This window comes from Rhopilema esculentum, chromosome 1 (genome assembly GCF_057945365.1).
Source record: "Rhopilema esculentum isolate cy_ngs chromosome 1, ASM5794536v1, whole genome shotgun sequence".
In the NCBI taxonomy this organism is placed as follows: Eukaryota; Metazoa; Cnidaria; class Scyphozoa; order Rhizostomeae; family Rhizostomatidae; genus Rhopilema; species Rhopilema esculentum.
Window position 1 is genome coordinate 1,834,918 of NC_142815.1, and position 15,954 is coordinate 1,850,871.

Below are 15,954 nucleotides of genomic sequence, written 5' to 3' on the forward strand. Positions count from 1 at the left end.
TCAACTCGTCGAGGGAGGGGCAACTGCCCCTAGTTGCCCCCTCTCAAATCCGCCACTGCCCCTTATTCTGTTCATATGGCCTTATTCTGTTCACAAAACCAATAGAACCCTTCTCACCCGGAATGTTTATCCGCGGCCTTTGAATGACGCACAGAATACTTAGTTTGTGCGTCATAATATCACATAATGTCCTGAATATTGACGGACACTTATGAATATTCTCATTTCTCGTGTTTTGAAGCAGCTGTTCTGGATTAGCGAGAACCTATTTTGATCATACCACATCTAATAATTTTCCAGCGCCATCTTGCATGTTTGTCAGTAGCAACAGAATGCAGCTGGCCCATGTGATGTCTAAAACATGGAACATGGATTTAGAACTCTTGATTAAAACCCCAAATAGGCAAACTCAATGAGTCTCTTTTTCTCTATTGCTTCACCCAACAGATTGAGCGTATGTGAATTCAATTCAATAGCGTCTAAAATTCAATTCAATTAGCTACTCTTGGAGTTCAGTCTAAATTGTGGAATTGTCTAGTTTCCATACTGCTCGACCTGATAGTCATAAATAAGCATGATTAATAGTCATAAATTAGTATGATTAATTATTTCAAGTAAAGGGTTAGGGTTAGGGTCAGGTTTAGGGTTAAGGTTAGGTTTAAGTTTAGGGTTAGGTTTAGGGTTAGGGTTAGGTTTAGGGTAAACTAATTACGTCATCAGGTCGAGCAGTATGGAAACTAGACAGCTCCCTTAAATGTATCTGCTCAATGCAGCCTCTTTTCTGCAGCATTAATTCGAAGCCCGTGACCCGCTTCTGTTCTCACCATGTAGTGTATACTGTATTAATACCGTAAATCCTCGAATAAGCCCCCACGCTCGAATAAGCCCCCCCCCCCCCAAAAAAAGTAATATCGTTTTTACGTCGACCTTTGGGGAAAATACTAAACTTTGAAATAGCCCCCCCTCTCGAATAAGCCCCCATCCAAAAATTCATTTTTGCAAATATTTTTGCTTATTCGAGGATTTACGGCACTGTATTAAAGGTTCTCATGCCAAATTCCATGCCTCTAAATTGACCAAAATCCTCAAATACCAATCTCGCGATCGGGTACATTCTTGTAATTTTAAATTCATGGAATGTCATTTCGCGTGTTATGTAATTCTGTATTGTTCATCTCGGTGGGATGTTTGTCAGGGCGATCTCGTACCTGTTTCATGACGTCACCAAAGCCCATCTCATTAATCGTTCCCAGGCCCGCAAAAGCTTTAAATAGACCAAGATATCCTTCGAGTAGCCACTTTTTTCGGTAATATTACCACAGTTCAGATATATTAAATAGCTAAGTGCCCAGGTCTGAATGGCTGAGTGCCAAGAAAACATGTAACAATTTCAATTTTTAGAATGTGGTTTTCGGGCCTGACGCACAACGGTGAAAATCACTTCCTTGAATTTCGTATTTCCTGTTCACAATAGGTTATAAAGGTTACAAGCGATTAGCAGGCCATTTCAAAGCTTTGCTGGGTTATAAATAGCAACGTAATCTCTGATCTGGGTTATTTTAGCCGAATTCCTGATTCTTAAATTGCGGAAAAGACTTGTCGAGACAAAGGTGGCTGAAAACTTCCGTTACTACAAACGGAAAGATCTTTTTGCTTTGCATGTCCTTACGAAACTGCATCATTACTCTTCCCGTGTTGCTACAATGTCTCAATTCAAAAGTCATATCGTCTGCACCTTTGATAACATATGTCTTGTCATTCTACAAACAAACCTTGATGTTTAAAGAAAACTAGAATTTTGTACTTTCCATCTTCCTCAATTTCTTCCGGTTTTTTATGCAATAAATACCTTTTTAGGCCCTTTTGTTGTTCGATAAAGGAGAATTAGCTGAACCCCATCCATCATCCGTTAATTTCTAAAAATTTAGAAGCATCGTATTGCTCCAATTTCTCAATTTAAAACATCTCTTTAGGAACAAAGTTAAGGTGATATCCTCTGCACTTTCGCGAGCATGTGTTTTGTCATTCTTAAAATATACCTATGTTTAATGGAAATATGGACTTTTTACTCAGCTTGTTTTTTCTGTTATTTTCATATTTAATGAATATCTTTTTACGCCTGTTGATGTTTGATAAAGGAAGAATTTGGAAAGGAAACATTAACAAAAATATCTCTGAACGTAGAGTAGTTTCGGGAAGACCTTACCCTCCTCCTTTAAATCAAACTTAACCGTGTCTTTCGGCTAGGATGGCGCGGAATATTGTATGTAAATAAAAACAGAAATATTTTTCTCCAGTTAGTTTTATTCTTTCTCGTAATTGTTATAATTCTTTTCAACAGAAGCGAGAGCAGCCGTGCACAGCAAAGAAATATTGACAAGCCAATCTACAGACAACAATACATCTTCACAATCGCTTTTAAACAGCAAAGGAACCGGTAGCGATCATTGTGAAACAGCATTGTTGAATGGTGATTCACATCAAAGGGATATGCATGTTTCACAAGACTTCCCACCCCCTCCTTCCCAAGAAGATTTAGCCATTGCCAACAACGAGGTGATTTTCTTAAAATCCTTCCTCTTTTGTTCTTATGCTAATAGAAATTTGCACATAATTCTATTGATCTTCAAAACACCTCCCACCCTTAAAGGACATTGTTATCAAATTAAATAATTGCTGTTCCAATATGAATGGACCCACTACCCATCCCTGTCACCCTTACTCTAAGTATTTGAAATTATACAAAATGCTAAATATCGATGGCTTCTAGCGTGCTTGCCTCGATGGGTTGACTTTTAGTTTTAGAAGAAAATTTATATTTTCGTTCACATTCTGAAATATTATCAAATATTTGAAATTTAGGTCAAGCATATTTTCACAGTTGTTTTTTTCCTCAATTTCTGTGATTTCGCTCTTTTTATGTCAAGGTTAAACGCAGTTGAACTTTTTTTATTATCTCTTCAAAGATCGATAGAAGCAAAACTCCTGAGTGGCCCCCCGTTCCTGATTCAGCTGTTTCGCCTGAACCGCCTTCAATGGATGATGTTGAAAGCAAAGACCAGAGCAGTCTTCAAAATAATGCTCAATTTCTTGGAAATGAGAATTCTGGGAATTCTGTGAGAGAGACGGAAATCACAGGCACAAACACGGAAGTCAAGTCTCAATTAACAGTGCAGATTGGTGCTTATAATCCCCATCGGTCCTTACCTCCAATTCCAGGGGGTCATACCCCTGATGTGTCTTCACTAAAAGATGGTTGTCCTTTAGCGTGGGTATCTAGAGCGATGCATGTCGGGACTGGGCCTTACATACCAATGTGTGACCCTAGCGAGATAGACGACGATTTGACATCGGCCCATTTTTATGATGACATTGACCAAATAAGTAAAGTTGCAAAGGAGAGAGCCATGATGATAAAGAGGCTAGAGGAAGAGGAAGCGAGGCAAGTAACTTTGGAAGGGTCTGGGGATGACAACGTCAGAAGCGGTGGTGGGTATATGCCGGATTTAATACCAAGTGAACAAGAGAGTAAAAGAATAGCTGATTCAACTGAAGTTTCTGAACTGGACAGAAATGATGCTAAGATGAGCAGTAAAAGGATGAAGAAAGCGGCAAAGCAAGACGAAAAAGGTAGGAGGATCAACTCTTACTTTGCACTATATTTTTATAAGAACAACCCTTATAAGAAACATCAGGCTGAGATTTGCCCCTAAAACCACAAAAATAAACTCTGAATAATGTCATTGGCTCTAAATAAAGTCAACCAGCTTAAACAAGGACGGTTTGAAATGAAAGAAACAGAATTTGTATCATACAATTTTTCTCATAATTCTGATGATAGTTATAGGTGCAAACTCAGTAAGATTCTTGCCCATTGCTCGTTGACTTTATTAAGAACAACATAAGAAAAAAGGCAGGTTGAAATTCAATAAAACTCGAGAAATAAAATACCAGCAAAAATTGAAAAATGTAAAACAGTAACAGAAAAACAGAAAGCGATAAACAAAATAGCTTTAATTACTTTATCAGGTACATGTTACAAAATAAAAACACGCGAAGCTGAAATTATGCGGAAAAATATGAAACGCCGGGCTGAAACTGGAATCAGGTTTTCTGATTAAAAAAACTATTATTTGGCAGTTAAATATTTAGTAAATACTTTAATTTTCGCCTCATTTCAACAAGCAATGTTTTTTTACATTATGATTTAATGATGTTATTTATTATTTGTAAATATGACTCTGAAAAACGAAACATTTTGGAGCACACTAAAGCTTTTATCTAACACTCTTCGGAGTATAAAACATCAGAGCATTGATCCATCCACAACAGGCTAAATATATTTCCTATCTTATAATTTTCGATCTATGTTCTGACCAGAATGTCAAAATATTGAACTGTTTGCTTTTCTTCAAAGCCATTTTTGAATTATGTACCCCCAAAGCTTTTGTATTTTCAACAAAGCTCAGCATGCATTTTGCTATAGCATAACCGAAAATCTTTAAAATGACGTCAGCAAAACCTCTTACCCAGACCCTTAATTACACTTCATCAGTTGCTTTTATCGTCAGGGTTATTAATCCCATTTAAAAATGTCTAAGAACTTGCCTACAATCCAGGATCACTATGTGAGCTGTTTAAGCAATTTGAAGGAAACCTTAGGTCTATCTTTCAATAATTATTTATTGATAACGATCTATTAAATTATCTTAAATTTAATGGAGGATTTTTAAATGTTAGTCATTCTGAAGACGGGGGTAACGACTTAGATGAAGAAAAAAATCTGTGATGTCGTCACTTTCAAACTCAGTTGCTTCAGGCCAGCCTAGACTTACTCCATGAGCCTCTGTTTCGCTACTGCCTCACTTTACTGACGCTACAACAGAGGCAGTAGCGAAACAGAGGCTCGTGGAGTAAGTCTAAGGCCATTTTTCATTTTCATTTTATAATATTTATACAGGTTAAAGGTTCATACATATGTTTTTCAACCTGACCTGTTTAAAAGATTAAAATAAGAGCTAATAACTATGTTAAAATACTAGTAACAAAAGAAATTTACCAATCAAACCTAATTTACAATATTTAATAATACTAAGGCTATAAAAAGTGAACGTAAAGATGAAATAAAAGTTGTCCCCGACTATAGTTGTTCTTTGAAGGTTTTCAGGGAGGGGGCCAATTTGGTAGCCCTTTCTAGACTGTTCCACAGTTTTGGGCCGCGATAAGAAAAAGCCTTTTGGCCATTTATCTTTCAGCCTCGGCCAGCCTTGCTATAGTGGATAGCCGCCATCTAGATTCAGCCTCGTTAACACCAATAACCCTAAGCAATCTTCCCCAGTAGAAATCGATGAGATTCAATGAAATCAATAGAAATCAGTCAAATCAGTAGAATGCAAGAGAAATTAATTGGTTTTGTATTTTCGTGCAATGCAATATTAGGCCGGTTTTGAAAATATTGTCGCAGAACATGCCCATTGCTCAAGAACTTTTAACCAAGGCCTTCACCGAAGCCTCCACAATCTCAGTTGTTTTCATCGTTTAGAGCTCCTTCTAAAAGAGAGTTTTGTTTTTCAAAATCCACTTAAGATATCTTAAACCACGAAAATTTCTTCGAAAACGGCCTAATTAACGTAGATTAAGATCCAAAATCTTTGATGCTTCATACCGCATTTCAGTAACGGTTTGTTACGAGTTATAATATTTCTGACCCCCGTCTAGAGAATCCTATCTACTCCCATGATACTTATCGGCAGGTGCCATTGTGTTGTGCATTTGCGATGCCGAGTAAAAACGAATAGTTCATTCTTTTATTGCGTTTGGTTGTTCAGTACAAGAAACTCTCATCTTTTTGGGGTGAGCAAAATCTCTTTTTTTAAAGAAGAATGTGTTTTTTAAATCTCAGTTTTAAATTTCAGTTTATTTGACGTAATATCCTAAATATAATAAATAAATATACATATTTTTGCGAGGCAGGCAAGGGATTCGTGTAACTATAGGTTTAAACATACACTGCAGTATTCTCCACAGCTTGTGCAGCTCTGCCTCTACGGCATCAAGTAAAGCAGTTTATGATGTACATGCAGTCAAGTGCAAAAGTTTTAAGGCACTTGTTACGTTTTCCCATTTGTCTATGTTAACATCAAAATAAGATTTCTTGTTTAAAAAAGCCATCCTAATGCATTTTACTTCAATTTTAAAATAAAGTGTGTATCATTTTTGTCTTTAAAGAATATATATAATGAACATATATAAACTAGTATGAATATATAAGTATTTATGGGTTTTTTGGAAAAATGGCGTTCCTTCTCAAGTTTTCTTCTTGTTTTAAACTTTTGCACATGACTGTGTTTATGTTATCAAGTTGAATTTGCAGAATACTTAGTTTAACCTGTGACTTTAAAACACTTGGCTTGGCTTTATTTCTTTAGATTCGATAAGTTTTTCATATCCAACACCAGCTTTTACTCAATGCAGAATTTTACAAGAAGTCGTTTTTTAACTCAGTTTTAAAAAGTAACTCATCTTTCAAAACCTGAAAATTTTTTAACCTCGTCGTAACTATTATCATTTTATGCAGTTTGCTATCTGAACTTTTTATTTTTAATTATTTTCAAAATTGTGTTGAAATATAATTTTGAATTTTATCCAATATTCTTTGACACCTTACATTATTTCAAGCATATTTTCTATTGGAATTATTCTTTTTTCAATATATTTTGACTCGATTTCTTATTTCCGTAACCTGAAACTTTTTCAAGGACCATTTGACTGATGCACATTTCGCACCTTATAATTTTCATTTTCTTCACTTTAACTATTGACTTAGGGAATCGCCTTAAGCCAGAAGATTCCTTGGCTTTTACAGGAGATACCCTGGCTTTGCGAGATTATCCTCTGGGTATCCCCATCCCGATCTCACCTTCCGTTCAAAGCCCCTTATCGTTACTTTTCGCCCGGGTATCATCCTTCGCTTTGCACAATTTTCTTCGTTGTACAGGCCGATTTCCATTTGACATTTTTTGTGCGCGCGGCGTAGCGCCCAAATCTGAGCATGCGTAGTTAAGTGCTGCTGTCAAGTTGCCGAGCGCACAAAAAAGTTTAGACCCTATCAACTTTCTGGCGCTTACAGCGGACGCAAAATCAAACCACTTGATTTTAACTACGCATGATCAGATTTGGGCGCTACGCCCGCGCGCGAAAAAATTGTCAAATGGAAATCGGCCTTAACAAACCCAGATCTTTCTATCGATGAAATGAAAAAATGGTGATTCCTTGTGGGATCGAATTATAGCTTTGAACACTCGGTCCTTTCGTAAAGAGAAAATAATCTTCCAATTGCATTCATGGAATGGAAAGAAAATCCAAATTAATTACCGACAAGAAAAGGGCCGCAATCTTGAAATTTCCATGGCACAGATTGAAGAGAATAGTCTTAAGATGTTGAAAAGGCAGGAGTTTGACCAGTTTTCTGTGAGAATCAATTTGAGTTTTAGTCAAAACTAAAATTGAATTGACTTTTATATTGGATTGAATTCAAGAGCTGTTTTGAACTAAACTGAATGTAGACTGAAATAAGTTGATCTGCTTTACGTTTTAGCTTCCATCAAATCACATCCAGATATAGTAAACGAAAACCACTCCCAAAGCGACGATATTTCAACGACTTTCTCCGAGGCTCCCTTGACAGTCAACGAGAAAAAACGATCGGCTATCAGAAAACTGCTTCGTAAGTTATCGGCACCAATTAAGACGAGTGATCGTAAAGACCTTGTATCTTGCAAAGCGACGACGCCTCAGTTGACGAGAAAAGGCATGGCTGGGTATACGAAAGAAAATAACAAGAGTGATATTTTCGCCACTCCATCGACTAGTAGACGACTATTTTCGCTATCATCGCACCGGAATCAGCGACAAAGGACGACATCAGATAGCGATGCAATCAGGTGGGTTTTTAATTCAATTCAAATGCAAAGAGATTTAGAAGAGTTCCAGGATAATTCAAAAACAGCTAAGAAATTATTGAGATTAAATTGTATTCTCAAATTATTTTGCTATATTTTTGTTTGAATATTTGTCTTGTTGCTCGTTGCTAACAATGGGCCTTTGCGAGCGTGGCGACGATCCAAACAATGGCAGTAAACTGTCTTCAATGGTAGTAAACTGATTTTAGACTGTCTAAAAATGTATTATGGGATGCTTGCGTAGCGCAGTGGCTCACTGTTAGCAATGAGTCTTTAAAGGAGAGAAACTTAATTTGTAGTGCATACGGCCTACAGTGTCGCGGTTCATGTGTTTGCGTCCGCAGTATACTTTCCGCAATTTTATTATCCTTTTACAGATTTTATTGTTTCTGGAAAAAAGAGATGATGACGTCATAGTTATAGCAATCAATGCGTTTACTGCAAAAGCTGTTAGATCCTAATGTCATCTCTCCTATCTTTTTGCACTGAGATCTTTTTATCTTTCAAGCAAAGGATTGATTATGACATCATGCTTATCGCCATCGGTAACACGCATTCCCCCGCGGTTTCTCTGCATCATTGTTGAGATTTTATTGTCTTTTAGGCAAAGGATTGATTATGACATCATGCTTATCGCCATCGATAACACGCATTCCCCCGCGCTTTTTCTGCATCATTCCTGAGATTTTATTGTCTTTCAAGCAAAGGATTGATTATGACATCATGCTTATCGCCATCGATATCACGCATTTCCCCGCGGTTTCTCTGTGTCATTGCTGAGATTTTATTGTCTTTTAGGCAAAGGGTCGAGGATGACATAAATCCAGACGGCAAAGGAAGCAAGCACCGAACAGGAACGATATCTTTCGGATTCGGCCGAAAAAAGGCGAAGAAAGACGCTCTGAACGGAATATTGCCATCGGACGATGAACAGAGCGTAAAGTCGTTAGAGTTGCTGAGGATTAATGAAGATTTCAGCAGCGAAAGCAGTGGTTCCGCAAGGATAACACCCGTTTCCAGTCCTGTTTTGTCTTACAATGATAGTGGTAATACGAAATACCGTGCTCCACAGCCTCCAAACGCTCCGGTTGCTTCGAAAACGATGAACATTGACGAGAAACTGGCCTTTAACCAACCGACGACAGACGACGAGAAACCTGTACGACATTATGATAAATTGAATGACGTTTCAAATGTAGGCGGTTGTTCAGGGCAAGATGGAAAGCAGGATGGAGAAAGTCTGGATGTAAACGGAGATGTCTTTAAAACCGAAGGTAAGCTTCGGAAACTTAGTTTTGCTTTCTTTATAATATTACAATGTTTAAGGAGTTTCATACATTATATATTTCATTATATATTTCATATTATCTTGCTTAAAACCTTTGCCTGATGACAACATGAAAAGTGCAACTCCGACTTTCTCACACTTACGTTTCAGAAGTATTGCACCACCCGCAATAGAATATCAATTCAACCGCCAAATTTGTTTAAACAAACCAAAATTCAAAAAGCTGTAGCAAATTAGATTAAAGTTCTGAGATCAGGTACAAAATAATAGAAAATTTGTGAAGGTATTGACAAGCTCTTGATGAGATCACCAGGCATAATGTATGCTTTTAACTTGACTATTTGTGTACAAGACTTATTACTTGTTAAGGCTACTGCTAACTGGTTTGTTTATGGTAAAGACAGCTACTCCCCTCACCCTTTTTTGTTCCCCCAATTAGGGGGTCATGTTATTTTAGTGCAGAGAGTGGTGTGTTGACGTAGCCCCTGCCGTATAGAACAGGGTGGTTCTTAGTTGTGGCTCCACTCCTGCTCAATGCAATCATTAGGCAGCTAAAGAAACATTTAATTGTTTATGAAATGCAGAATGCAACATTTTCACTGCACAGATATGCAGTTTATTTTGAACTCATTCTCCAGGATATCACAGATATGGTCACTGATCCCCCTGAGACATTTACGTTATACCAAGTACCCTTCCAGTGCCCACACTTTCCAAGACACTTTGCCAAAAGCACGAATACTATCCCACAATTCTTCCTTCGTCTCAATTCTTATAAACTTTAGAATGCTAAACCCTCTTTCAGCTCCCAGGCACTTCTTACATGTCTTTGTGCAAAGCTATCAGTCAACAATTCACCCTTTCACCTCCCTTCCTAGCCCCTCGCTGCTGTCTCTTGTTAGGGGTTGGCTTTAAGCTCCCGAGCCCTTTCATATCATCATCAGCAATGAATAGAATCTTAACTTCTAAAGATATGCAAGCAAGCTTTGATTCATACAGACTTAGCCTATCCAGATAATTGTCTAGTTGTCATGCATCTCAGGGAGGTGTTTGGGTAGAATTAGCGAATGGTCTGCTGTCTAGTTTTGGAATATGCTCTATAATGAATATGACTTTCTTTTAAGGTGCTTATGATAACTACCCGCCTTCGAAGTCGAACGTAGCACGACCTTCAAAGCCCCCTCGAAGTGATAGCGAGGACAAAGAAGCGTCCAAAAAGTCAGTACCCGAGAAGCCACGAAGAAAGACCCGCGGGAATGATAACATGACGAGACCAGAGCCATACTCTTCACAAAGGGGCCACCGCAAGGTTGTCGTTCAAAATGAAGGATTAGGTGCAAGATTATCACCGACTCTGTCTAATAGTGAGGATGAATCTAATGAATCTAATTCGAATCTTAAAGATTGTAATGTTAAAACTTCTAATCCGGATTCACAATTTATGAAATCATCGGCTAGTGATTGCAATTTAGTCGGGAAGTTTAATCGTGGAAAGAAGTGTTATCAATCTGACAGGACCATGGATCGGCCTAGCCAGCTTCGGAGACGGGGATCTCTGTCAAGCGATTTTGGTGGATTTGAATCCAAGCGAGAAGATTACCTCGATGATTCATATTACGAGAATGTTGACAGAGATTCGCCAATCCAAGGAGACAATCTACTAAGATATTCGACCGAAAGTTACGAGAAACTACTTGAGATACATCGTGATACTGTAAAACAGATCGCAGATGCGACATTTTTCAAGTGTGATTGCGGAGAATTGAAAAATACGGACTGGAATGATTTCGAGGTGTGTGGAAAGTTGCTAAATTACGGACTGAGCAGTTACGTCACAGTACCAGTCACCGTTAAGAAACAGGAAATCAAAGGCGGACAGAAACATACGGCATGGGTGAGTGATAGTTATCTCTAACAGCAAGCTTTTCTAATGCATTGAGTCAGCAATTTGGATATGTCGATCTGGGTTCGTTCTTCTTACGACGGTGAAATATCTGATAATCATAGGCTAGGCCAAAGGGCCTAAACCGCCTGTAGAAAGACACTATGGATTCTTCTTCTGTTGACGCTCGTTATTATTTGGCCGATTTGACGGCTAAGTGCCTCCAATCCAGCCGTTTTTCAAAGGTTTTGGCCGTCGAAAATTGATTTGACTGAGAAAGCAAAAGTTGGCCGAATTTTGGGCGCATGTTGAAAGCCACAAAAATACAAAAATGACAATTTTTGCACAGAAAATATTCAACATTTTGTTAAATAATCTTAAATATGCAAATGAAGCAAGAAAAAACGTAAAAGATAACAGAAAATTGAAATTAAAAGCAAGTGGGAGCTTTTGTAACAAACAAAGCCAATTTTGGTTGCACTATTACCCCCAAAGAATAAGCCAAACTGTAGCTTTCGTATATTTTGTCTGACTGGCCGTCAAGCGTAAAATATTTGGTCGCCAACCATTCTAAGCATCTGGCAACCCTGTTTACAAAACAACTTCACAATATCTTGTTTGATATAGGAATATACGTATCAAATTGCCACCATTAACGGCTATTGCGCAACCGGCATGCTTTGCGAATATATTTTCAAAACCAAATACACCCCATTTCTCATCACGTGAAAAACAGCAGTCGCAAAGCATGTCGGTTGCGCAAGAGTCTTAAAGTATCCTTTAGGCTTCTTTCTTGTATCAAGGTTTTATGGCCCTTCTAAAACTTCCTCGTTTTTCTTCCAGCTGCGCCAGTCTCTTGGATTTTTGCAAGGTCCGGAGCCTGCTGCCCTGGCCAAATCAGTCCAAGAGCTGACACGTCATGAGAACCTCCTTCACATTTGTCAGGACATAGTGCGAAGCAGAGACGATGACGAAGGCGCAACGGATGAAGTACCTCATGATATCCACGTGAATCGAATGCTTGTTTCGAAATGTACGCCACGCATGGGACTATCAAAATACCTCGCTATGACTATGGATAAACATGCACGTGACCCAGAGAGGTTTGAAAAGGAGGCGTGTTTGATACTTTTGCAAGTATTAAAGGGCCTTTGTCATCTTGGAAGAAGTGGTGTTATGGTGGATAGTATAAGTTGTGAGTCGATTCTATTGACTGATGTGAATAAGGGTGTTTTATCGCCAAATTTTGTTAACAATAACAATGGAGAAGTATTGGGTTGTCCCACTGTTATGTTTGTAGCTTTACCAGGATTAATGAAGAACATTCTAGATAATGCTACCAGGGAGAATATTTCTATTGGTGTGCAGTCAAAAGACGAAAGTTGTACTGATGGGTCAAAGGACAATTCCGAGGTCAGCAGGTCAAAGGATAAAAGTGATATTCAGAGTTCAAAAGACAATATTGGGTCAAATGAGGCCTGTGATTCATGCAATGATGGCAAGCAGGTGAAGTTGGATGCGGTTCTTTGTAGGGAGTTCGTGAACTTGATTTTTGAGGTTTTCCACGCCTCTCATCTGCTAAATGATGACTTCAATCTTGAGGAAGAGGAAAAAGACCTGCTTGAAGTTCCAAAATTGCCGGTAAAATCACAATATAGCCAACGCCTACAGCCGGTTATAGATCACCTATCTTCGCCTAATAGCGATTTCATTAGCATTGAGAGGCTTATAAAAGAGTTCCAGGTAATAGCTTTCTGCCCGGTACTAATGGGACGTGTTGAGCAAGAAGAGCTTATTTTGCTGCTTGATAAATGGCGGAACAGAAGGTGTGTTGATATGGTGTCGGATATACTAAAGAAACATTCGCTCATATCATTAGCAAGTGGACTGGCCTCTGGTGGGACAAACTCAATGGGTTTGGCGCGTAACTGTGTCCTAGAGTGCCAGTTCTTAGGAGATGCCATTACGGAGGAGATCGCTAGTATTGTCTCTTACATTGAAGGTTGTTGAAAGGTCTCTGAAAAAGATTGCCAGATGTCTGCTCAAACTTGGTCTCGTGTGACGTCATTCTCATGAAGCATCCTAAGGACAAAAGTGACGACATCCCGGCATTCACATCATTGTGTTGATGATGTTTGCGGCATTCTCAACATCATCTTTAGTTGGACTTTATTTGTTGTTCACAATATTCTTTTCTGAGAAAAGATTTGATGATCCGGACCACAGTTACAAAAAGGTTAGATGGACTTATAAATGGCAGATGAGGCTGTTTGAAAAATCCGCAAAAATGCCTCCATTTTGCATAGAGACAAAGACCTGAAAGAGAGGCTAAAAGAGATTTGCATAGCTGAGACCGAGGCCTTTTAAAAAGAGGTACAAGCAAAAGCTACGTTGATGAAACCGTTGTGGATTTTTAAATACTAATATTTGACTAGTTTTATTCTTTAAATTGTTATTTATTTTGTTTGACGTAGAAAGTGTCATATCAGTGACGAAAAAATAAGTTAAATTAATATTTGATACAACAATGCAATGATTCGTTATTTTAGAATCAGAAAAAAGGATTAAATAAAAGGCAGAGCTGACTTGAATCTGACATTGCATTAAATTTTCAACTTACCTTGAATTTAAAAAATACACGAATAGTTTAGGAAAAATACGGAAATTTTCGAAAAAGAAATTCGAAGCTTGAGTTTAAGAAAAATCTGAAAGCATGAATTCAGATTGTTGTAGAAATTAAAACATTGGCTTTTTAAGTGAAAGGCAAACACCAGAAGATAGGGACAAGAATATAGGCCCTCGTTTTTGAATTAGGAAAGTCATCAGTTTTGAATAGGGCTAAGGCTAAGGGTCAGAGTTCAAAAGTGCTGTGTCATAAATCAGTCGTATATCCGAAAAGCAAATGTGCAATCCTAAGGGCCATTTTTTTACAAAGTTAATTATATTTTGTTTTCTACAGCTGATGTTGAAATCTCCAGCTGTGAATTTTATTGATAACTTCAAACTTCTTCATTTCCATTTGACTTGTCCGCATATCATTGATTGTGTACAAACCGAAAGTTGTTTGCTCTAGAGACTGTTGCCCTAACGAACCACGTCAGTTTGATTCGATTACGTGTTTGAGTTCAGAACAACTGCATTCGTTTATTGTAAATCTGTACATTGGATGTCTTTTTTGTGTTAACTTTGACTAGAAGTAGCTTACAAACTGCTCTTGGAACCTTTTAAGTGACTATCTGCTAACACTCATGCTTTGTGGCCTGTAGGTTTCTCAGAATGCATCTGTTCAAATCTGGATTCAAGGCAAACAAATAAGGGAGTTATTGGCTGTCCAGACCAGCGTCTTGATAGTGCATGTTGCTTGAACTTACCTAAATCACGTGGTATATCTTACCTAAATCACGTGTTTATGTCCAGACCTCTCCGCTTTTTTAGAAGATTATTTGGATGGCCTAAAAAGTATATTCGGTCTCGTCTATTCCCAGGCAGGAAGGCCTGGTTTAAGAAAGAGCTTAGATTCGTTGAAGTTAATAGCATTTTAGCTGGGAATCATCTTAGCATTTCCCATTTTTAGTGAACTGTAAAAATAAAATCGATGTATATGAGAAGCTGTAGTGTGAAATGACATAAATTATTATTATTATTATCATAATATTATTTGTCAAGAAAAATTTGTCTCCATATTGTTTATTCTTTGGGTGCTGTGTACAGTGGCCTAACAGTAGCCTGTTTCTGAGACCCCTAGCTTAAAAGTAGAGTTAGAGGTCTGGGACACAGGCTAGTGGCCTAACAGTGGCCTAACAGTGGCCTAACAGTGGCCTAACAGTGGCCTAACAGTGGCCTAACAGTGGCCTAACAGTTGCATAACAGTGGCATCCGGGGTCCCAAGGAAAAACTGAGAAACGGGGGCCCCTATTTCTTACTTTTTACTGTATTTGCCACACCAATCAAAACGGTCATTTTCACGACTGGCTACGACACCACGGCCCTCAGGTGACACTGCTCATGTGATCACTGGAGGAGCCAGTTTCTTTCGAAGTAGCAACAACATATCTGTTTCTTTTCAAAATACGGAAAAAGCTAACGAGAGAAGTGGGGGTAAATGAAGTCCTTCGTTAGTTATCTTTCGTTTGTTTACTGGTGGGGCACGTACCATTTCGAAGAAAGTTTCAACACTATGAAAAATTGTTTTCATTAACTAGGGGGAGCTGAGTTCAGTTCTAAAAATGAAGTGAACTTTAGCGATGTCTGAAAACATGGATGTAGAAATAATTGGGGGGTCCCCCTTTATCGGTTGGATGTCCCTAGTTATCGAATTTATGTGCCCTGAACTGCATTAATCGACTGGTACTATGCTTCAGTTAAAATATGCTGACGAAGGGGGACAAAGAACTTAAACGTTTTGGGGGGCCAGTCATGCTAAAAACCAAGAACAGAGCATTTTTTGTATGGTTTTAATTAAGTACATTTTGGAAATTTTTGAGGGCTTAAGCCCTCGTAGTTCCCCGCTTCCGCTGTCCCTGCCAGAGGACCATGCCCCCACCATTTTGCAAAACAATGGAGCTTTTTTTAAATCTTTTGTCATAATTCTTAGTTTTTCCCTTGGGCTCAACCCCCGCCCCCAACTTTCCAACCTGCGTCCGAGACCATGTGGTATTAACGAGAGCGGAATAGCGTGCGTGCAGACTCGACTTGTTTTCCCAGAGATGAATTCAGTTGAATGGAAAATCTAGTCTTTTCCAGTCAACTAAATTCGTCTCTGGGAAAACAAGTCGAGTTTGCGCCAGGCACCGCGGAGCGTTGAGAAAAGTGGGGATCTAAAA

The 15,954-nt window shown here is 38.5% G+C and overlaps 1 protein-coding gene across 1 annotated transcript in view; it reads left to right on the top strand.

The window, feature by feature from the left end:
- LOC135690187 (uncharacterized) overlaps nt 1-14,802 on the top strand; it is a 30,197-nt gene extending 15,395 nt beyond the window's left edge. Inside the window, exons 3-8 of the mRNA XM_065207663.2 lie at nt 2,342-2,556; nt 2,967-3,630; nt 7,598-7,943; nt 8,760-9,235; nt 10,374-11,143; nt 11,975-14,802. Coding sequence (XP_065063735.2) covers nt 2,342-2,556; nt 2,967-3,630; nt 7,598-7,943; nt 8,760-9,235; nt 10,374-11,143; nt 11,975-13,141 — 3,638 coding nt within the window. The 3' untranslated portion in view covers nt 13,142-14,802. The remainder of the gene's footprint in view (nt 1-2,341; nt 2,557-2,966; nt 3,631-7,597; nt 7,944-8,759; nt 9,236-10,373; nt 11,144-11,974) is intronic.
- The last annotated feature ends 1,152 nt before the right edge of the window (nt 14,803-15,954 follow it).